This window comes from Plecotus auritus, assembly GCF_963455305.1.
Source record: "Plecotus auritus genome assembly, chromosome: 9".
NCBI lineage: Eukaryota > Metazoa > Chordata > Mammalia > Chiroptera > Vespertilionidae > Plecotus > Plecotus auritus.
The window spans coordinates 18,669,364-18,692,599 of record NC_137783.1 but is presented as its reverse complement, the minus strand read 5'-3'; the positions used below and the strand labels follow the sequence as shown (position 1 = coordinate 18,692,599).

Here is a 23,236-nt window from a genome sequence, read left to right as displayed (position 1 = left end):
CCGCCTGAGGGCCTGGGATCAGCGTTTTCCTGGGGGGAGGGGGCAGAAGAATGACCGCTGGGTTGGACTGGGGAGGTGGGAATCAGCAGGCTGTCCTTCCCTCTAGCAGGCTCTCTGACTCATCAGTCAAGACACTCTCCTCCCTTCCTCACTTCTGCCTCCAGTCTCCGCCTCCCCCACCCTACCCCACCTCCCGTCCCCCCTCCCTCCCCTGAAAGCTGCTCTCCTTTGAGGGTCTGGAGATTGGGAAGAACCCCTCCAGTGTCCCCTACCCGTAGGGGCTTTGGCCACGGTGGGAGTGGGGTGGGAGGGAGAATGATCTGGATGGTCAATGTAAGGAACACTCCTTCCCTAGGGAGGAGCCTCCCAACCTTCAGGCACTCCTCAAGGACTCCCCAACCCAGCCGTAGGAGGGGGCTGCTCCATCTCCTCCATCTCCATCCTTTCCCAAAAGCCTAGCGTTAGCTGCCTTATAAACAGGAAATACCTATTAGCAGGGGGAGGGAAGGGAGCTGTCTGGAAGAGAATTGGTCCCTTCCCCTCTGTGTGTGTGTGTGTGGGGGGGGTGTCCCCAGCTGCCAGCTTCTCTTCCTTAAGCTTCAGGGTGGGCTGCAGGAGTAGACGCTGGGGCTCTGAGCTGCTCCCTCAGAGGCATCTGGTTGGGACTGAGCAGGAGGTCCTCTTTCCCTTTGTTACGTAGAGGGGGATTGGTAGTGAAGGTTCTCTCTTGCCCAGTCTGCACAGCTGGTTTGGCTGGGGGAGGGTTACAGATGTGGAGATTTAAGTGTTTATGAGACCCCTTCTCTCCACCTTAGCTTTTGCTGAGGGAGCATGAAATTATGGGAGGGTGAGGATCTGGGGGTTGAGAAGAGGACCTTCCTAGGTTTGGGAACCTCTCCCATGTGCTTAGGAGCGTGTTGGAGAGGGGAGCTGTGAGTACTGCCATATACTGCCTCCCCCATTCTCATCTACCTATTTGATTTCTCCACTCCAGCTCTTCCTATTTCCACCTTCAAGGGAGGGGGGAGGGGCAGGGGCTTAAGTCATCCACAGTTATACAGGTATCCTTGACAGCATCCCCTGCCTTTGTCTCCCTCCTCCCTACATCCCCCAGACAGAGGTCCTCACTAGAGAGGTAAAGGGAACCTAAAGCAACAAAACCCTAACGTGGAACATTGGCTACCTGGGGTTGAATTCCATCTTTGCCCCTCACTAGCAAATGACCTGAGACAGTTGACTTCCTCACTAAGCTTTACCCTCAAGCTTTAGTCTCTGTAATTGGTGAGAATCAACTAGGCAATATATGCCCAGTCACCTAGCCCAGTGCCAGCCATGTAGTCAGTACTCAATATACATTAGCCCCTTTCTGATTTCTTTGAAGTTATCTATTATTTCAAGAGTGTCAGGAGTGGGCTGGATTAGCTGGAGGATTTAGAGATAGAGTGGTGGAGAGGGGCTACCTGCCTTGATTGCTTTCACTCTCTACTGTTCATGAATTTGCAGTTGTGTTCCCAATCCTGTGACCACTTTTCCCCAAGGTCACTCATTCCAAACAACTGGCTTGGCCAGATTCCATAGTAATCACCAATTACCTGGGTGGACAAAGGGATTTACAACCCACCTTATAGGGTACGTTGCTTCCTCTGAATCTGAGTCCCTTCTTCTAGATTACATACATGGAAGGTGGAAGGCAAAGAAGAAAAACAGCATTTTTTGAGCATACACTATGTGCCAGGCATTGTGCTAGGTGTTTCACACCTGAGATCTCATTTACTGTTCATGACAACCTTTGGAAAAAGGTGCTATTACCTTCATAAAACAAGCAAGAAAACAGGTTTAAAGGTTAATATATGTGATTTATCTGTAAACCTTTTTTTTTTGTAAACCATTCTTATACTTCTTTGCCTACTAATTAGTTAATGCCTCATTTAAATTTTTATTTATTTTTAACTATATTTTTTATTGATTTCAGAGAGGAAGGGAGAAAGAAACATCAATGATAAGAAAGAATCATTGATTGGCTGCCTCCTGCATGCCCCCTACTGGAGGTCCTAGTGATCTAGTGGTCCTATTGGCTTTAGAAAATATCATCTCAGCCCAGATTGTGTTGTTCATTGGTTGAGCCTCAACCTATGAACCAAAAGTTCACTGGTTCCTGGTCAGGGCACATGCCCTGGTTGCGGCTCCATCCCCAGTAAGGGGCTTGCAGGAGGCAGCCAATGGATGTTTCTCACTCATCCAGGTTTCTTTTTCTTTTTAAAAAAAAAAAATATTTCTTTATTGATTTCAGACAGGAAGGAAGATGGAGAGAGAGATAGAAACATCAGTAATGAGAGAGAATCATCCATCGGCCTCCTCCTGCACGCCCCTCACTGGGGATCAAGCCCACAACTCAGGCATGTGCCCTTGTCCGGAATCGAACCTGTTACCCTTTAGTCTGCAGTCCGATGCTCTAGCCACTGAGCCAAACCGGCTAGAGCTCATCCAAGTTTCTATCTATCTGTCTCCCTTCCTCACTCTAAAATCAATAAAAACTTTTTTTTTAAAGAAAATATCCCCTAGCTGGTTTGACTCAGTGGATAGAGCGATGGCCTGTGGGCTGAAGGGTCCCAGGTTCAATTCCAGTCACAGGCACACGCCCGGGTTGTGGACTCAATCCCCTGTGGGGAGGCAACCAATCGATTCTTTCTCATCATTGATGTTTCTATCTCTCTTTCCCTCTACCTTCCTCTCCGAAATCAATAAAAATATATTGAAAAATAAAGAAAAGAAAATATCAAAAACAAAGGAAAAAATAAAAGAAAAAAGCATCAGTCCTGGTGATCAGTCCTGGTGGGGTAGCTCACTCAGCTGGTCAGAGCATTATCCTGATACACTAAGGTTGCAGGTCAGGACACATACCAGAATCAACCAATGAGTGTATAAATAAGTGGAACAACAAATCAGTGTTTCTTTCTCTTTCTCTCCCTTCCTCTCTCTCTCAATAATAAAAAATTATATAGGTAGTCAGTTGTTATAATCAGATAAGTCTTTGGTGAGCATGGAGTAAAGACATGTGATTGGAGGGTCCAGTATTTTTTTTTTAATATATTTTATTGATATTTTACAGAGAGGAAGGGAGAGGGACAGAGAGTTAGAAACATCGATGAGAGAGAAACATCGATCAGCTGCCTCCTGCACAACCCCCACTGGGGATTTGCCTGCAACCAAGGTACATGCCCTTGACTGGAATCGAACCTGGGACCCTTCAGTCCGCAGGCTGACACTCTATCCACTGAGCCAAACCGGTCTCGGCAAGGGTCCAGTATTTTTTAAAATATATTTTATTTGAGAGAGGAAGGAAGAGGGAGAGAGGGATAGAAAAGAAACATAAATGATGAGAGAGAATCACTGATCAGCTGCCTCCTGCAAGCCCCACACCGGGGATTGAGCCCACAACTCAGGCATGTGCCCTGACCGGGAATTGAACTGTGACCTCCTGGTTCATAGGTCAATGCTCAAACAAATGAGCCACACCAGCCTGGCAGAGATTCCAATATTTGGTGGCCTATGGCCTAGGTCTCTGAGGTTTTCCTTCATGGCCCTTAGGAATGTATCTGTCATGCACCACCCCTAGTAGTAGGCATAACACCACCCCTGTTTCAGTAGCACTAAGACACAGAGATATATTCTTATTTTTTTCAGTAGATTCCATGTAGACACCATATTTAGGTGAATAAATTGTTTTGTCAGATGCTGAACAAAGCAAAAATGGCACTACTTTCTGCTTTCTTGACATTAATCTTCTTCCCAAAGCCTAATCATTAATAATGACCATAATTTGTGCCATACTAGAGTACCACAGACTAAGTGATTTAAACAACAGGAATTTATTTTCTCACAGTTCTGGAGGGTGGAAATCTAAGATCAAGGTGCTGGCAGGGCTGGTTTCTGGTGAGACCTCTTTCCCTGCCTTGCATGTGTCTCTTCCTCCTCTAACACCTGCCTTATGGATTAGGCCCCCATTTTTGTGATGTCATTTAACTTCACTTCCTTAAATCCTCTATCTCTAAATACAGTCATATTGGGGGTAGAGCCCTTCAGCATAAGAATTTTGCCTGGTGCAGGGGTGGAGGTGGGCACAATTCAGTCCACACCAGAGGTCGTCTTCTCTCATTAATTTTTGTGGGAATGTATATTGATGTAACTTTTCTCAAGGGCAATTTGGCATTATTTGCCAAAATTTCAAATGTATACATCTTTAACTCAGCAATCTCATTTCAAGGAAACTATTCCATAAAGTGTACAAAAGTGCAAATATACATGTACACACATATAAGAATGTTCACTGTAATTTGTAATAGTGAAAAACTGGAAATAATATAATTTAAATAATGATATATCCATATAATGGAACTCTACTCACTAAGATCTCAGTAAATATTTGGTTAATGAATAAACTAGCATATTGTTACATGAAAAAAAGATGTAGAACCATACATGTGGAATGCCCCTATTTTTAAAAAATATATTTTTATTGATTTCAGAGAGGAAGGGAAAGGGAGAGATAGAAACATCAATGATGAGAGAGAATTATCAATCAGCTGCCTCTTGCAAGCCCCACACTGGGGATTGAGCTCACAACCTGGGCATGTACCCTGACCTGGTATGGAGCCGTGACCTCCTGGTTCATAGGTCAACACTCAACCACTGAGCTGAGCCACACCAGCTGCACTGGAATGGCCCTATTTTTAAAAAACATATTTTTTATTGATTTTTAGAGAAAGAGGATGGCGGGGGTGGGGAAAGAGAGAGAGAGATACATTTATGCAGGCCTCCTACTCAGGATCAAGCCCAAACCCAGGCATGTGCCCTGACCAGGAATGGAACTGGCAACCTCTCGTCCAACCAACTGAGCCACACCAGCCAGGGCTGGAATGGTCCTTTTTTGTTTTGTTTTGTTAATCCTCAGCCGATGATATTTTTTCCATTGCTTTTTAGAGAGAGAGAGAGTGCATGGGATGGGGAGAGACACAAAAAGAGAAACATCGATGTGAGAGAGACACATTGATTGATTGCTCCCTGCATGCACCCTGACCAGGGCTCGGGATCAGGGATGGTGCACTTGATCGAGATCGAACCTCAGATCCTTCAGTCCATGGACCAACTGAGCCAAACTGGCTAGGGCAGAAATGGCCTTATTTTCAAACTATCAAAAATGTGCAAAACTGTAGATTTTTAAGCCCTATAGATTTTAGAGAGGAAATGAGAGGGAGAGAGAGAAACATTGATGAGAGAAACATCTATTGGCTTGCCTGCTGCATGGCTCCTACTTGGGATGGAGCCCACAACCCAGGCATGTACCCTGACTGGGATTCAAACAGGGGACCTCTTAGTGCATGGGAGGAAGTCCAACCAGTCACACCAGCCAGGACTAGATTTTTAAATTCATAGAAAAAGTATGGATGAATACACACTGAAGGTGACAGGGTTAAATCTGGGGAGAACTGGAATTTGTAGATTAAGTATATTTTTTCATTTATGTAGTTTTGTACTCTTTGAAATGATTAAAGTTAGGAAAACAATATGAAGTAGCTTCTAAATGGCAAGTGAATGAATAGTAGAGATAATGATGGACTGTAGAAATACAGAGGGAATGTGGTTGGCTGGGATGATAAAAAAGGTTTTTCTGAAAGATGTTTCAAGGTTCAAGTATTCCAGACAGAAAAATCAAGGCAGAAGAACACCTGTTGTCTTTGGAGGACAGCAAGGTGATCAGTCTGCATTAGCAGGACATTTGGTAATGAGATGCCAACCCGGGATAGACGCTGACAATGCATTGGTTTAGGATTAAACTCACAACAGTGCATAGTAGATTAGGTAAAGGTAGAGCCTGGAGTACGTGTGCCCACTAGCCTAGCCGCTAGGGGATGCTGTTTCAAAACATAGGCCCATTTGGGATTAGGTGAAAGAAATGTAAAGTATAACAGGTAAAACAACAAAGAGGGTGTTCCCACAGTTGAAAAAATTGGGAAAATCGCCGAAGCCGGTTTGGCTCAGTGGATGGAGCGTTGGCCTGCGGACTGGGGGGTCCCGGGTTCGATTCCGGTCAAGGGCATGTGCCTTGGTTGTGGGCACATCCCCAGTGGGACGTGTGCAGGAGGCGGCTGATCGATGTTTCTCTCTCATCGATGTTTCTAGCTCTCTGTCCCTCTCCCTCTCTGTAAAATATCAATAAAATATATTAAAAAAAAAAAAAGAAAAAATTGGGAAAATAAAAAAGATGCGCAAATGTCAACTCTCCCCTTATTACCTCTTGCTCCACAACTGGGTCTCCCACACAACAAAAAACTAAAGCATTACAGTATGCCTATAGCATGTACCACCCAAGCTCCGATTAAAGCGACTACTATTCCCACACTCCCTTGCGAGGCCAGTGCCCTCTTTCCGGGTGCAAGATGGGAGGGGGAGGGGAAAGAGGGGGTGCCTTGCATCGTCTTCTGGGATTTGTAGTATTGCAGTGTCTTCTGGGAGTTGTAGTTCTCTCCCTACAATCGGCTGGGCGAGGCTGGAGACTCGGAGGCGGTGCCGGCTATCAGAGCTGCGCTGGGCGTTTAGGGGCCAAGATGGCGGCGCGCCGGGGACGGAGAGACCGAGTGGTGCCGCCTCCGAGTGGGGGCCCCGGCCCCGACCCTGGCGGTGGAGTCCGCGGCAGCAGTCGGGGGGGTCGGAGCCTAGCGCCGTATGAGACTGTGGGCACTGTGAGCGGCGGGGAGCAGGTGAGAAGCTGGCGGGCGGCCCGCGCCTGGCAGCAAAGCGGCGTGTGCCGGGTGGTGACACGTGGACGCTACAGGAAAGGGAGGAAGCGCTCCGGAGTCGATGCCGGGTGGCTTTGGGAGGCAGATTGGGCCGAGTGGACCTGAGCCGTTTGCTGGTGGGACGCAGGCAGAGGCGGGGTCCCTATGGCCATTCCTCCGGAACGCTGGAGGGGCACAGTCTGGTGTCGGAAACCCGGCGCATGATTGGAGGGAGGAAGAGGGATTTGGACTTGGAGTTATGGGCTAAGATTTCCATCTAAGGATGCCGAGTAGGGGGTGCCCCTATCCCCGCGCCGCAGTGCCTTTTCGGAGCCACGTGGGGCGAGGGGGGAGCGATTTTCCCCAGAGAACTTGTCTGCTTCCCCTCCCCCTCTAGACGGCCTCGGCACCCACGTGGATTGGGCTCAGGGTTAGGGGGGCCGCGGGTCCACGTGGGGGCGGGGAGGGGGTGTCCACGTGGCTCCCGCCTCAGGCTGCCGGGCGTCTCGTATCAGCGCTAGAGCCGCACTGCCGGGAACTGGGTGTGTCTCAGCGGGTCCCGCCATCTCCGATGGGGCTGGAGGGCCCTGGCCGGGAAGGAAAGTAGGGGCTGCTAGAGTCAACTTTGCTCAGAGGCTTGGAGTTTCTTTTCCTCCTGCTTTGGTCCTCGGAGCCTCTAGACAGCGTCTGATGAAGGACTTCCCAGATGTGCGGGAAGTCTGTTCCCTGCGGATGGCTGAGTGTGCTGGGGCGGGTAGAGGGCTGAGGTTGAAGGGCTGTGGAGTGAGCTGGTGGCTGCTTCTGCCTGACCGGCTTGGGGTGGATTGTGAGTCACGGGCACTGGTGTTTTGGTTGCCTGCAGTCCTGCCACATTCTTGATTCAAGGGGAATGGAGAATGTCAACATATACATGGGACAAGCTTAAGGAAAGGAAAGAGAATCCTCTCACCTTTCACTTTTTTCCTCCAGCATCTCTTTTGAGGAGACTGCTAAGGTCTGCTGTGAACTGACAAATTGGGGTGGTTTGTGTTTAAGGCTGTTTGGAATTTTTGCTGGGGATGAGAAAGTTGGAGGCGATTTGAGAACAACACTAGATGAACATTTATTGGATTGGGGGGATTTCTTTCTGTCATATTATTTTCTTGACCTTCAGCTCTCCATACTTCATAAGTGTTATCTTTTTATTCCTCAGCACAGGACTTCTTATAAGTTCTCACCCAGAGTGGAGGTTGGCAGGACTTAGTTTGAACTGTTATCTCTCTTAAGCAATTAAGCTGAGTCCTTGAAAGCTTTTTTTGTTGTTCTCCAGGTGGGAGTTGGGCTGCAGGCCACCTACCAGGTAGTGTCAGTTCCAGCTCACCAATCCAAGCCCTTGCCCAGGGTAGAATGGCTTCTGGGTCCCTAACTTGGGAGCTATCACACCCTCTTCCCTAATTTTCCCAGAGGTCACCCTTTGAGGGAGAGGCAAGAAGGACTCATGATTTAGCTGTAATCTAAGTTAGGTGGTCATTTGGGGTTGGAGAGGTCTCATGGAGAGATTGCCTCCCCCCCAACAAATACAAAAAACCCTTGGGTATTTGGAAGCCAGTCAACCAGGCATTTAGTGAGAAAGCATTATGTTCAGACACAGGGAATACTGTGGTAAACCACTCCTGTCCTAGAGGATCTCCCTCGCCCCAAATAGGATCTTATGTTTTTATCAGGCTAGACAGATAATAAGGAAAGTGCATATTTGAGATTATATAATCAGCAGTAGTAATCTACTTTGCAGAGTCTGGGAAAGAACATTTTAAGCTGAGACTAATAAGGCTGTGTGTGTAGGTAGGGGACACTTTTATCAGAGGGAATATGCCCTAGCCGGTTTGGCTCAGTGGATAGAGCGTTGGCCCCGTACTGAAGTGTCCCGGGTTCAATTCTGGTCAAGGCCCTGGTAGGGTATGTGCAGGAGGCAACCAATTGATGTGTCTCCATCACATTGATGTTTCGCTCTGTCTCTCCCTCTCTCCCTTCCACTCTCTCTAAAAGTCAATGGGAAAACCCTAGCCGGTGTGGCTTAGTGGATAGAGCATCGGCCTGTGGACTGAAGGATCCCAGGTTCGATTCCGGTCAAGGGCATGTACCTTGGTTGTGGGCACATTCCCGGTAGGGGGTGGGCAGGAGGCAGCTGATCGATGTTTCTCTCACATCGATGTTTCTAACTCTATCTCCCTTCCTTTCTGTAAAAAATCAATAAAATACATTAAAAAAAAAAGTCAATGGGAAAATATCCTCAGGTGAGGATTAACAAAAAAACAAACAACCCACAAACAGACATCAGAGGGAATAGTATGTGAAGGCCTTGAGGTGGGAGAGAACAAGACTTATTGGAGAAACAGACTTATGTGGCTGGTGTGTAGAGAGACAGGCAGGGTGGTGAGAGGGGACAGACACACTGGAGCAGAAGAGTCTGGTGGGGAAGACCACGACCCCTGTAAGCCATATTAAAGAGTTTAAATCTAATGCCAAGGGCAGTAAGATGCCATTGGAGGGATTTAGGGGCTGTTTCTAGAAGTGCTCTGACTTACTTTTGAAAGTTTGTAGCTGGTTTTGAGCCATGCAGGGACAAGACTGGATATGGGTTCACTTTTAGCCTGGGCTTAGCCCCTAGATCAGGGGTAGGGAAGCTTTTTTTCTGGCAAGGGCTATTTGGATATTTATAACATCATTTGTGGGCCATACAAAATTGTCAATTTAAAAATTAGCCTGCTATATTTGGTCAAACATTTAATTAACTCACCCCTAATGCCTTGTCAGGGCCAGATCAAATGATTATGCAGGCCTTATACGGCCTCAGCCGGACGTTCCCCACCCCTGCCCTAGATGATATTGGTACTCTGGGAGCTGTCCTATTTGGGGATTGAATGATGGGTGAGGTAAGGTGGAGAGGGGGCTGTCTCTGACTCGGCTCCAGTACTTGTCTGATGGAGGTGATGAATCGTTTGTAGAGTTGGGCATTGTCTTGAGATTCTGGCCCAGTGGCTAGGCCAGGTAGGTGGCAGGGCAAGTTGAGATGCAGCCTTCTTGCTCACCCAGGAGTGTTTGCTGAGCCAGGTGCTATTCAGCTGCTGGTTGTAATTACAGGATTGTGAAGGCCTGGGAGGAGTTAGTGCCTAAAACCTGCCACCTTTCACTTCATCTCTGTCCCTGGCCTCCTAAAGTGTTCCTATCTAGCCTTTCCTCTCCCAGGTTATCCTCAACTTGTTAGGAGGGTGGGTATACAGTGTAGTTACACATGTTGCTTTTTTTTTCCCTCTTGGAAGAGAAGCAATTTCCCTTTGCTGCATAAGGGGAGGGGGAACTGGTTTATCCATGTTTATTCCTATTCTCCGGCCTTTGCATCATAATTTTCCTATAGTATAGATACCCATGGCTCTGGCCTCTGGCCTTGCTAGCTCCATTCCAGCCACTTCTGGCCCGGCCCACACCCACATGCTTGACAGGCCTGGACGGGTGGCTCCCTGCCTAACAAGGCTGAAGACATTGCTAGTTCTCAGGGAAGTAGTGGGGTGGGGCTTTTCCATCTACAGAATCAAGCTTTCTCATCTTTAGCTCTCACCTAAAAATCAATGGGAAGAGACTTTTTTCTTGGGATTACCATTGAGAGGTTCGGTGGCACACTATAGGCCTTCATAATAAAAGTATGGAGTAGGATGACCAGGAAGTATATGTATAGTTTAAACCCTTATAAGAACCAAGAAGAACATAAAAGCTATAGGATACGAAGGGTTACTTGCCCCAAAGGAACTTGGAATCCAGTTTTAGTATTGATGTAAGGAATGTTATGGGCTGGGGAGGGGACAGGATGTGTTTGCCAGAAAACTGAGTGGTACAGAAGCGTGTGAATTCAGCTGGGAGATCATCTTGAAGGTGTCTTCTTGAAGAAGATAGGATTTGAGCTAAGTGGGAAGAGAGGCCTAAGAGGGATCGAGGGAGGTGAGGTGGTGGTAGTTGAAATTGCCTGCTTGCTGATCTCCTCTCCTTTGGTGTGCCTTGCAGACTGTCTTCCTTCACACTGCCATCAGACATTTCTTCTGAACAGTCTTGATATTTTGACTCTCCAGTTTAATAATCTCTTGTGGCTCCAACTCTTTCTGGATGGAATCCAAACTTTTTTTTGCCTAGAAGGTCCTTGGGTGCTGCCATCTTGGTAGGAGCTTTGGCTCATGAGCTGTACTTCTCTCTGCCAGCAAGTCTGGAGGTTTGGCTGTGGTGGGGCTCCTGCTGAGTCTGGGGCCATTGTGGAGGGCTGGGCACCTAGTTTACAGAGCATATCAATCAGTTGCCCCAAAAAGTCCATGTCCTGTAGCCTTCACCATGCCCTTCTGACATCCCCCCTTTTTCCCCCAGGTGCTACTGCATGAAGAGTTGGATGATTCTGGCATTATCAGTCTTTCTCGGCTGGGCCCCTGTCTGAAGGACAAGGACCTGGAGATGGAGGAGCTGATGCTGCAGGATGAGACACTGCTGGGAACCATGCAGAGCTACATGGATGCCTCCCTCATCTCCCTCATTGAAGATTTTGGGAGCCTTGGAGAGGTGAGCTAGAGCTGGGCCTAGACAGGCAGTTTGCATGGGAGGTTATGACTTAGTGGCTCTGTTCTCCCAGAACCTTGGCTCCTGAATACCCTACCTGAAGTCCATTTTTTGTCTCTAGGTGAGAGTTGGGCTACATGCTGTCAGGTTATGTCCCATTTAAGAATGACTTGGCAGGCTTAGACTTCCCTTTCTCTTGCCTAGGTCCCTGACTTACATGTCCAAAGGGTTCTGATCCCTGTTTTGAGCCCAATTCCAGCCTCACCAAAGGTGGTCTGCTAATCATTCCACTTAACTTGAGGGTGAAGGGAGTGTTTGAAACATAAGTTTATGACTTAATTTTGACAGGTCTCTGTTGACACTAGAGAGGTGGTGGATGGTAGTAAATGGGATTAGAACTCATGACTCCTGGTACTCTACTTTGTCCCTGGCAAATTGAACTGAACTGGGAGCCTGGGAGACTGATTCTCTTGGCATCCAGTTCTTAGTGGCTCAGTAGGTCATTTGGGATGATGATGTAGGACTTTCCTGTTGTCTTTCTGGAGCAGAGCAGGTTATCTCTGGAGGACCAGAATGAAGTTTCATTACTCACAGCTCTGACGGAGATCTTGGACAATGCAGATTCTGAGAACCTGTCTCCATTTGACAGCATTCCTGACTCTGAGCTGCTTGCGTCACCTCGGGAGGGCTCCTCTGTGAGTGTGGGACCAGGGGAAGGGGTTGTATGGTTGGTGCAAAGGTTAGAACCATGTCTGTGGGCCTACTCACGTATTTTGAAGCACAATCGCATCTCAGGTTCTTTTCTTTCTCTTAGCTGCACAAGCTGCTCACTCTCTCTCGGACACCCTCAGAACGTGACCTCATCACTTCAATTGATCCACTGGGGCCCAGTACAGGCAATAGTAGAGTGAGTGGGGTAAGCCTGACCTAAGGAGACTCAAGGAATCCCAGTGGGAGAGGAGTGTGTGGGGACAGGTCTGGAAAAAGATGTTCCTGGAAAAAACTCCTTCTGTGGCTTCTCTTCTCTCCTGTAGGTTGAGATGTCTCTCGCAGATCCCTCTTGGGACTTCTCCCCTTCTTCCTTATTGGAGACCTCCTCCCCCAAACTTCCTAGCTGGAGACCCCCAAGATCCAGACCCCGCAGAAGCCAGTCTCCTTCTCCCCAACAGCGTAGTGATGGGGAAGAGGAGGAGGAGGTGGCCAGCTTCAGCGGCCAGATGCTTGCTGTGGAACATGGCAACTCAATGAGCAGCATCTCAGACTTTCCCATGCACCTGGCCTGCCCCGAGGAGGAAGATAAAACAGCAGCCGCAGGTATGGCAGTGCAGGCAGCTGGTGATGAGAGCATCTCTTCCCTGAGTGAGTTGGTGCGGGCCATGCACCCATACTGCCTGCCCAACTTCACCCACCTGACATCGCTCAACAATGAACTTCAAGAGCAGCCAGATGATTTGACATTGCCTGAGGATTGTGTGGTGCTGGAGATTGTGGGCCAGGCAGCCACAGCTGGCAGTGACCTGGAGATCCCAGTTGTGGTGCGGCAGATCCCTACTGGACCCCAGCCTGTGCTCCTGGATGACTCACTAGAGGCCAGTCCAGCCTTGCAGCTGCTCCTGCCTACACTTGAGTCCGAGACAGAGGCTGCTGTGGCCAAGGAAGCCCTCTGCCTTGAGAAAGAAGGGTTGTCACTGAACTCGGGGGAAAAGTTGGAGTCAGCCTTGTTGGAGCCCAAGGAAGTCATGGAGCCAGTGGTCCCCAAGGGGCCTCAGAACCCACCAGCCAATGCAGCACTGAGTTCCCAGAGAGCTCGAAAGGGCAGGAGGAAGAAGAAGAAACAGCCAGCAGCCTGTACAGAAGGCTATGCCAGGAGACTGAGGTCATCCTCTTGTGGGCAGCCTACTGTGGCTACAGAGGTGATCTCTCAAGCAGGCAGTTTGCCTCAGGAGGAACTTCAAAGAGAGGTTGGGCCTCCCCATGGTAGAGGGAAGCCCCGGGCTTGGGCTCGGGCCTGGGCAGGTACCTTGGAGAAGCCTACCTCTGGGAACTTGGAGAGTAATGCTGGACAAGCTAGTCCTGCTAAAGAAGGTCCTCTTGACCTCTACCCCAACCTGGGTGACACCATCGAAGTTAACCCTGTTCCAACTCATATCACATTGGTTGACTCTGCTCATGCTGACCCCACGCCACTTGATTCTGTTGAAGCTGATCCCTCTGCAGTTGATCCTGTTCTAGGTGACCCTGTACCTGTTGACCCTGCATTGGTTGACCTTGCTTCAACCAACTCAGGGCTGGTTGACCCTCTTCCAGCTGACCCGGTGTTGATCGAGCCAGTCCTGGCTGACTCTCCAGCAGTTGACCATGCAGTGATTGTTCCTATCTCAGATGACTTGCCACCAGTTGACCCTGTCTCTACCAACTTAGCACCAGTTGACTCTGTTCCCAATGACCTGGCTCCAGTGCTAGTTAACCCTGTGCTAGTTAAGTCTAGGCCAACTGACCCCAGACGTGGTGCAGTGTCATCAGCCCAGGGGAGTCCAGCCCCTCAGCTCCTTCTAGAGTCAGAGTCCTTGGACCCCCCAAAGGCCATCATCTCTGAAGTCAAGGAGATTGTGGGTCTTCTGAAGGTGGAAGGTGATACCAATGCCACAACCCAGGAAACCAGACCTCGGCCTCTTAGTCTATCTGAGTACCGGCGACGAAGGCAGCAGCGCCAAGCAGAGGCAGAAGAAAGGAGTTCCCAGCTCCCATCTGGGAAGTGGCCCAGCCTCCCAGAAACCCCCACAGGGCTAGCAGACATCCCTTGTCTTGTCATCCCACCAGCCCCAGCCAAGAAGACACCTCTGCAGAGAAGCCCTGAGACTTGCTTTGTGTCTGTGGGTGGTCCCAGTCCTGCTTCTCCTAGTCCTGAGCCACCTACAAGCAAATCTGTAGCCTCAACTCCCACTGAGCAGGTTCCATCCCAAGAGATGCCACTGCTAGCGAGACCTCCACCTCCTGCTGTGCAGTCTATGCCCCCCACAATGCCCACTGCTGTGCCTTTTCCACCGGGTGGGCTGGGCATGACTCCCATGCTGCCCCCACCACCCTTGCAGCCTCCTAGTCTTCCAATGTCTGTGGGGCCAGTGCCACCTGATCCCTATACTCACTATGCCCCCATGCCACCCTGGCCTTGTTATCCCCCAGTGTCTCCTGGCTATCCTTGTTTGCCACCCCCACCAACAGTGCCCCTAGTGTCTGGTACCCCTGGCGCCTATGCTGTTCCCCCTACTTGCAATGTGCCTTGGGTACCCACTCCTGCCCCAGTCCCGCCTTACAACTCTAGCTGTACTTATGGGCCCGTGGGGTGGGGTGCAGGGCTGCAACACCCTCCATTCTGGCCTGCTGTGCCCCCACCACCTTTGCCTCTAGCCTCTGTTGGGAGAGCTGTTCCCCCATCCAAGGTGGAGTCCAGTGGCATCCCAGCTGGTCCTCCTGAAAGTTTACCTCCTGTACCAATGGCTCCTCCCCTCACTCTGGAGTCAGCTGGCCAGGGAGCTCCACAGATAGAGCCCACCAAGGTGGAGGTCAAACCAGTTCCTGCTTCTCCCCATCTGAAACACAAGGTATCCTCCCCGGTGCAAAGCCCACAGAATAAGGTTTCACCATATCTGTCTGCTGAGTGTGTGGCTATTGAGGAGCCTGCATCAGAGAGGTTAAAGTTTGAGACCCAGGAGACCAAGTCCAGGGAGAAGACCCCCTCTCCTGTTGCCAAGGCTGTTCCCACACCAAAGCAGAGCACTATCACTAAGTTGCCTGCTGTCCACCCAGCCCGTCTAAGGAAACTGTCCTTCCTGCCTACCCCACGTATCCAGGATCCTGAGGATGTGGTACAGGCTTTCATCAGTGAGATTGGTGAGTGCCACACAGTTGGCATCAGAGTCAACTGGTATTAGGTTAGCGGAGACAGGGTCAACTGGTGGCAAGTCATCTGTTGGTGTGAAGAAGGGAATTGGGGTTGGGTGGAGAATGTCCTCCCTAGATTAGGATAAAGTACCTGGCTGGGGGGCTGGCTTTTGGATTTCTTTGGAGGGTTCTTGAGAGTCGGAGCTCTGGGTTTGTTTAATTATTTCTTACTTTGTATTGCTGTCTTGATTTACTTAGTATAGTGAGCAGGGGGAGCATAAAGGGAGAAATGACGTGATCTGGGACTTGTGTACTCAATTGATAGGAGCTGTTTTCCAATCCTGTGTTGTGTGCTTCCACAGGAATTGAGGCATCGGACCTGTCCAGTCTGCTGGAGCAGTTTGAGAAATCAGAAGGTGAGGGAACCTGGATAGCTTTGCTCCAACCCCTTTTTAAAGTTACTATTTCCTTTGGGCCCAGTTTATAGTTACTTAAACTGGGGGAATAACAGTCTTAGCCACTAGAGCAGCCCCCTAATTGGAATGGGAGACAAGATCCACCTGTGATGCAATCTAAGCTAGGGAGAGGGTACAACGTGGCAAGTATTACAAAGAGTAGACCAATGGGGAGATGTTTTCTAGAGGGAAGTAGCTCACAAGGTAGGCCTTGAAAGATCGGACTTCCTAGAATGCATGTGGTGAATAAAGGCAGAGATACAGAAATGATTGAGTGTGGTGTATTTAGAAGGCAATGGATAACAGCTTTTGCAGTGCAAGGCATGGTGCTGCTGCTACTATATCCTGTTCTCAAGGAACTTACCTAATTGGGGAGAAAAGTATGCAGAAATGACTCCTGAATTGGTAATGGGTATTTCTAGTTCAAGGCAAAATAAATATAAGTAGAACAAGTGTAAACTATAAGACTAGGAAGTTGGGCAGGTCATGTAGAACCTTGAATGTTAGGCTCAGAAGTTTGGACTCTATCTCAGATTCAGTGGGTAGTGTGGATGTTTCTGAGCAGAGAAGAGACATGATTAACAATAGTACACACTGTGCACACACTGGAGAAAAATGGATCTTTCTGGGGAGAGCCCAGTGGAATATGTAAGCAAAGTGGATTTTCCTCCTTTGGGTCTCAAAGCCAGCCCTTCTATACCTCCTCAATTTGGAACATCTGGTTGGGCTTTTAACTAGTATGGTTTCTTTGCAGCCAAAAAGGAGTGCCCTCCCCCGGCTCCTGCTGACAACTTGGCTGTAGGAAACTCAGGGTAAGTATGGAGACATGTGAGCGAGTTACCCTACAGCTGTTGGTCAGCAGCCGGCCGGCGCTCCAGGATCATTCATTGGATGCCTCTGTTGCAGTGACGTTTAGTCAGCTCTAGAGTCTTACCCTGTTTCCACATCCCCATGCTCAGCTCATCACTACTGGGCACTGTTTTGGGTGGTGAGGTAGGAGGATGGATGCGTACCAAGACTTTGGTTGATTCCATTCTGGGGTTCTAAATGTCTTAGAGGTGCCTTTTGTCTTCTGGCAAGTGATACCTTTGGGGAGTTTTAATTTAACACATTTTAAACTTGTTCAACACTGGTGATAGTTTAAGATAAGTGGGGGAAGATGTTGATGGCTAGGGCTTCCCTGACTCCTTGGAGGATACAGGCACCCTAGACCTTGTTCCCCAGTCTTCCAGGACTGAGAGGACTTTAAAAAATATTTTTCTTGTTCATGCTATGCCATGCTGTCATGTCAAGCATATTCCTCTCCGCATTGGTTTTGGGTTGGTTTGAGCCTGGCAGGTAAAGCTCCTGGCTTGAAGGAGGTGGGTGGGGGGTATTTAAGATTATAGTTGAGTTGCCTCCTGGCACTGGGCAGAGCTAAGCTAAGATCCACCTACAGTTCAGTCACCAAGACTATTTTTGTGCTGGGGGAGAATGATAGGGGCAGGTTGTGCATCCCATTCCTCTCTGCACACACCCCTCTCCCATTACTTTGTGAGGAAAGCAGATGTATAGATGTTAAGGAGGCAATGAACCAGGCTTTCCCTTTTCCCCCTGTCAGCAGCGTTGACCCTCCCCAGGAGAAGAGGCCCCTAGACCGGTTACAAGCCCCAGAACTGGCCAACGTGGCAGGTGGGTTCAGGGTGGGGAACTCTGCCTTTGTTTAGTTTATGCAGTAAATGTTTGTAGAGCCCAATCTGATCCTCATTCTGAGGTTCTCACAGTCCAGGGGCAAGTGTGCAAATTGAGTTTGTTGAGTATCAGAGTTTGTATGTCAAATAAGTGGGGTCTGAAGGGGGACAGTGAGGGATGGGTTGTTTGGAAGGTAATCTTCAAAGCAGAGGCTTGAGAAAATCACTGATACCAATCAGGTAGGTTTTAGGGGATGGAGAATTCTGTAGATGAGCATCTAGAGTGAACTGAAGAAATAAAATCAGCCTGGTATGTTTTGGGGAATTGCATATGGTTCAGTTTGGCTGTGGTGTAGTGGCTGATCAGGGTGGTGAGCAGAGCTAAAGCAAGAGATAAAAGCTGGAGTGGTAAGTAGGAGGTCAGATTATGGGAACTTTGAATGTAATGGTAAGCTATTTGGACTTTATCCTGTGCATTGAAGAAGCAATTGAAAAAGCTTTACTGAATTGGTTTTTGGGTGCTTCCTCCAGCAACAACATAGAAGACAGGTGGATGGGTGTGAAGCTCAAGGTAGGGGATCATTAGAGAAGAAGACAAGTCCCGCAAGATGCAGCCAGAAGTCAGGCAGTGCTGGAGTAGGGTGGAGGGGTCTAGGAATGGAGAGGTAGACTGAGCAGGACCTGGTCACTAGTTAGGTTGGGGCAGTGAAAGGTTGAGGGATTCAGAAGACCCTGGCTGGCGGGGTTTCTGTTGCTGGTTCCCAAGATGGGGAACTTGGGGGAAGGAGTAGTTGCAACAGTGGGAGAAGTTGGGCTGTGGACCATTGTTGGTGTACTTTGTGAGATGAGGTGGGGGTCTCTGCAGCTTATATATACAGTGTTTGGAAGTGTAGAATCGGATCTCATCCTGCTATCTCCATCCTCCCTCCCCTCACAGGGCTCACCCCTCCAGCTACCCCTCCCCACCAGTTATGGAAGCCCTTGGCTGCTGTTTCCCTGCTGGCCAAAGTCAAATCTCCTAAGTCCATCGTTCAGGAGGGAACCCTGAAGCCTGAAGGAGTTACAGAGGCCAAACATCCAGCTGCAGCCCGCCTCCAAGAAGGGGTCCATGGCTCTAGTCCGGTCCATGTGGGCTCTGGGGACCATGACTATTGTGTCCGGAGCAGGAGCCCCCCAAAAAAGACTCCTGCTCTAGTCTTTCCAGAGGCAGGCTCCCGATGGAACGTCAAACGCCATCAGGATATCACCATCAAACCTGTCTTGTCCCTGGGCCCAGTCGCCCCTCTTCCTCCAGGCACAGCTGCCTCCCAGGAGCCACTTGATCACAGGACTAGCAAAGAGCAGGCAGATCTCCCAGCCCCTTGCCTTGCCCCATCTGCCTTGCTGTCCCCTGAGGCCTCGCCCTGCCGGAATGACGTGAACACTAGGACTCCCTCTGAGCCCTCAGCCAAGCGGTCAATGCGCTGTTATCGAAAAGCCTGCAGGTCAGCCAGCCCCCCAAGCCGGGGCTGGCAGGGCCGCCGTGGCCGCAGCAGTTCTGTCAGCTCTGGGTCCAACCGGACCAGCGAAGCATCTTCCTCCTCATCCTCATCGTCGTCTTCATCCCGATCCCGGTCCAGGTCCAGGTCCCTCTCCCCCCCACACAAGAGGTGGCGAAGGTGAGCTCTGATGGTCTATTAGGTCCTCTCCATTTAGGAAGTTTTTTTGCACATTGAGTTTGATACTTTCAGGCACTAAGGCTTCTGTTTCTGTCTTTGGCTTTTGTCTTCTCTGCCTTCCCTGGATTGTTGAAGGAGGCAAGTTGTGAGAAAGTAGCTTCTGTCCTCTGTTGGAGTTTGGGGTATCCCTGAGGTCTCTGCTTCCTTGAGACCTGCCTTGGGGAAACGGTTAGGATTTTATCTTAACCATGTTGAATTCTTTGAATACTGTATCAGTCCTCATTTCTGGTATTTTCCTGGTGGTATGTGGGAAGGTGGGATTGTGGGTTGTTAATGGCAGGCAGACCTTTTAATCTGTTGAGGAAAGAATCTGGGCAGTTCTTTTGGGTGTCCCTGTGGCCTCATCTATTTCCTGGCAGTACTTTTTTTTTTCAGTAACAGACCCAAATTTTCTATTTAGATAAGGTGGCCTTTATCTCTTTTAGTCTTCATTTATTTTTCTTCTTTCTGATTTGTTAAATATTTTTCAATCTTTAATTGCATAATTGAAAAGAAATATGACCTATGCCAAAACACTCTAAAACATTCCAGATACATCTAAAGTTCATCAGGGCTTCAGTTTGGTCATCTGTGAAGAGTTTTCCTAGACCTCTTCAGCTTTCTTTTGCCTTTGGTCCTGTGCTTCCTGAGAAGGAGGCAGGGCTGTGGCCAAGGTGAAGTAAGTGGCATATACCTGCACCATTCCCAGCATTCCTATGCGCCCCTTTATTCTCTAGGTCCAGTTGTAGTTCCTCTGGATGTTCCCGAAGATGCTCTTCCTCTTCCTCATCTTCCTCCTCATCCTCATCATCCTCATCATCTAGTTCCCGAAGCCGGTCCCGCTCTCCATCCCCCCGCCGGAGAAGTGACAGGCGACGGCGGTGAGCATGTGTTCAGGGAGTCAGTGCATCTGGGGTGTAAGTGCCTGAGAGTTCAGAGACTTAAGCCGTCTAATGTCTAGGTGGCTGATGGTACCTTCTTTTGTCAGGTACAGCTCTTATCGATCACATGACCATTACCAAAGGCAGAGAGTGCTGCAGAAGGAGCGTGCAATAGTGAGTAGAGGAACAGGTCATGGGAGGGGCGGGGAGTTTGCCCCTGAGTCACAAGCTCAGAGCCTTTTGCAGTTCTGGCCCTGGCTCGTGGTATGCAAATTTCCCTTTTCCCAACATAGGAAGAGAGAAGAGTGGTCTTCATTGGGAAGATACCTGGCCGCATGACTCGGTCAGAGCTGAAACAGAGGTTCTCTGTTTTTGGAGAGATTGAGGAATGCACCATTCACTTCCGTGTCCAAGGGTAAGCTTGGGCCCTAAGGTCAGGATGTCCTTTCTGTCCCATTCATGTACTTCAATGCTTTTTTGTCTTTCCCCCTTGCTCTGGTGTGCTGGACAACATTTTTTTCACTCGGAGGATTGGCTATTTGGGGAATGAGAAGAATCACCCCTGTCCCCCTCTGTACTCTGGTGGGTGTTTCTTCTCCATTGCATGTGCCCAAATAGCCAGCCTCTGCCTCACCCACCAGTGACAACTATGGCTTCGTCACTTACCGCTATGCTGAGGAGGCATTTGCAGCCATCGAAAGTGGCCACAAGCTGAGACAGGCAGATGAGCAGCCCTTTGATCTCTGCTTTGGGGGGCGCAGGCAGTTCTGCAAGAGAAGCTACTCTGATCTTGGTGAGTGGAGGGAGGCCCTGAGGCTTTGGTATAAGGGTTCCCAACCTTTTGAGAGTGGGCTCGGCAGACTTGTCTTCATCTGACACATGAAGGAACCCAAGGGGTGGGATGACTTAAAATCATTATTGGGATGGGAGGTGGCTGGCCATCTGAGGACTCTGTGGTTGGGAAGTGTGGTCAGAGACCTTGATGTTTGTCTGTCTCTCTCTACCTTTATAGACTCCAACTGGGAAGACTTTGACCCTGCTCCTGTAAAGAGCAAATTTGATTCTCTTGACTTTGACACATTATTGAAACAGGCCCAGAAGAACCTCAGGAGGTAACCCTGGGCCCTTCTCCCCCTGCCCCTTTTTTTTGGAGGTGTCCAACCATCTCCAACCCCCTCCCCAACTCTAGGGGAGAGAGCTGCTAGTGAGGAGATGACTGTTTTATAAAGAAATGGAAAAAGTGAAATAAAAAATGTGTTAAATCAGATTTTTTAAAAGGGTATTTGTTTTTATAACAGGCATTGAAACAAGTTAATTTGCATTCCTATTTGAGATGGATGACTTTGAGGGATTCCCCCTGTGTTTGGATGATTGAAGTCACTATGCAGACTAATAAATATGAACTAGAGAGAACATCCATGTGCTGTTGTGCTTATTTCTTTCTATGGTGTTAATACCAGACATATTCACTTTTCCTCTCAACACAGTGTCACGTTTGCCTCCATTGAGTTCCTAGGACCCCTCTTTGATCAGGTGCAAAATCCTGTTGGACTTGAAACTTGGCTCCTCAAGTGTTTTGACAGTGAAATCAGTCATCAGGGCAGTGCTTCTCAAACTTTAAAAGGGCATTTGAGCCCTGGCCAGTATGGCTCAGTTGTCCTGTGCACCAAAAGGATGCTGATTCAATGCTAGTCAGTGCACATGCTGGAATTGTGGCTTTATCTCCAGTAGCGGGTGTGCAGGAGGCAGCCAATGGATGTTCCGCTCTCAGTTTCTCTTTCTCCCTCTAAGAAAACAAGGTTGGGGTGGTAGGGGGGACAGCATTTGAACCCTGGCCAGTGTTGCTAGGTGGTTCAAGCGTTGCTCAGATATTTAAAGAATTCATGCATGTGGATCGACTTCTGGGGAAGAGGGAGGTAGATGTAGGAGTTATATCTAGGAGAGGGGAATGCCTATTTTGAAAAAGACAAAAGTGTGTCCCCTGAGAAAGTACATCCTTACCCTTTTTGAGGGGCATTAATGGGAAGTAGTCAAAGTGTAGTGTATGGGATTGAAGGGATTCTTGTCTGTTGCTAATGTAAACAAATAAGAGTTTGAAATAGACTTGACAGGCCTGGGCATTTGAACATTTGAGTATTCATGACAAAGGGGGGATCAATTGGGTAGTTTTCCAGTTCTCACAGGGAGAGTTCACAGTATAACCTGTCAGGATTATGGTTTGAAGAGATTGCTGCTGCATCACTCAGGTTTGGTGCACATCCCCTTTTACCTTCATGGAACTGACTTGACTGAATAAGTAAGTGGGGGGCCCAGCCCCCCTGTCGCTATAAAGGGAAGGCAGGCCCTAGCTGGTGTTGCTCAGTGGGTAGAGTATTGGCCTGCAGACTGAAGGGTCCTTGGTTCGATTCCAGTCAAGGGCACATACCTGGGTTGTGGGCTTGATCCCCAGTGTGGGGCATGTGGAAGGTAGCCCATCAATGATTCTCATCATTGTTTCCCTCTCCTTTCCTCTCTGAAATCAATAAAAAATATATTTAAAGAAATAATTTTTAAAAAATAAAGGAAAGGCAGGCTGTGTGCTCTCCAAGCTGGGTTTGCTGCCTTGCATCTACTTCCGATGCAAGGCAGCAGACACAGTGGAATGAGCCTAGGCTGGGCTGCTTTGGCTCACTAAGAAGTAAGAAAAAAGAGGACCTTTGGGACAGGTTCAGGCCCATAGCTCCCTGGATGCAAGTCTTGTGGGAGTCCCTTAGAAACTGCATGCCTGTGGGGGAGGAAAAGAGGGAAAGGAAAGGCGAGGTGTGCTTCCTGAAGGGAGAGTACACTGTGGTATCTTCATTTTTAAGGTTTTCAAAGGCTGGGAGATTTAGGGAGGTGTTAAGGGATGAGCTCAATAGAATATGTCAGTTCTATGCTGATGTGCCAAAATTAGATTTATTCCCTTAACTTCATCTGCCCTTGGGTGTAGTTGGCACAAATGGCACTAATAGGATTTCTGCTATCTATCTCCCCGAGTAGGGTGATTTAGGCTATTTACCCTCTGGCTGGGGAGAGGTGCCAGCCATTACTGTTAAGTGTCCTTGGTTTAGTGAAGATAGGATTTTGCCATTTGCTAGATGGTTGTAAACTACTTGGTGACTTAACTATCTGTCCCTGTTTCCCTATTCTGGCTTACGCCCCATCTTTACCACAAATGATCTGAAGGAACCTCTGCAGTGAAGGTGGGAGTCCCACTGGCTGTGGGTGTGGGAGACAGTGAAGTTGAATGGTGGGAATCCACTGGCAGAGCGCATAGGGGCGTCT

The 23,236-nt window shown here is 48.8% G+C and overlaps 1 protein-coding gene across 4 annotated transcripts; it reads left to right on the top strand.

Annotated features, from left to right (window-relative positions):
• The first annotated feature begins 6,569 nt into the window (after window positions 1-6,569).
• On the top strand, window positions 6,570-21,349 carry PPRC1 (PPARG related coactivator 1). 4 transcript variants are annotated; one of them, XM_080641545.1, is made up of 14 exons: window positions 6,570-6,758; window positions 11,163-11,351; window positions 11,897-12,043; window positions 12,163-12,264; window positions 12,383-15,239; window positions 15,593-15,646; window positions 16,440-16,497; window positions 17,286-17,356; window positions 18,293-19,013; window positions 19,790-19,933; window positions 20,041-20,107; window positions 20,227-20,348; window positions 20,575-20,726; window positions 20,946-21,349. In XM_080641545.1, exons 1-14 carry the CDS (start codon window positions 6,606-6,608, stop codon window positions 21,047-21,049), a joined length of 4,941 nt encoding a protein of 1,646 aa, XP_080497671.1. In that variant the 5' UTR covers window positions 6,570-6,605; the 3' UTR covers window positions 21,050-21,349. The 4 variants fall into 4 exon arrangements, with proteins under 4 accessions (XP_080497671.1, XP_080497673.1, XP_080497672.1 ...); XM_080641547.1 differs by having other exon boundaries at window positions 6,582-6,758; window positions 12,163-12,255; XM_080641546.1 differs by having other exon boundaries at window positions 6,582-6,758; window positions 17,289-17,356.
• The last annotated feature ends 1,887 nt before the right edge of the window (window positions 21,350-23,236 follow it).

Excerpts from the sequence above, each read along its gene's own strand:
- PPRC1 (XM_080641545.1), top strand. The coding sequence starts at position 6,606 with ATGGCGGCGCGCCGGGGACGGAGAGACCGAGTGGTGCCGCCTCCGAGT. Across the intron at positions 11,352-11,896 it reads ATTTTGGGAGCCTTGGAGAG|AGCAGGTTATCTCTGGAGGA; the intron begins GTGAGCTAGAGC and ends TTTCTGGAGCAG. Across the intron at positions 12,044-12,162 it reads CACCTCGGGAGGGCTCCTCT|CTGCACAAGCTGCTCACTCT; the intron begins GTGAGTGTGGGA and ends TCTTTCTCTTAG.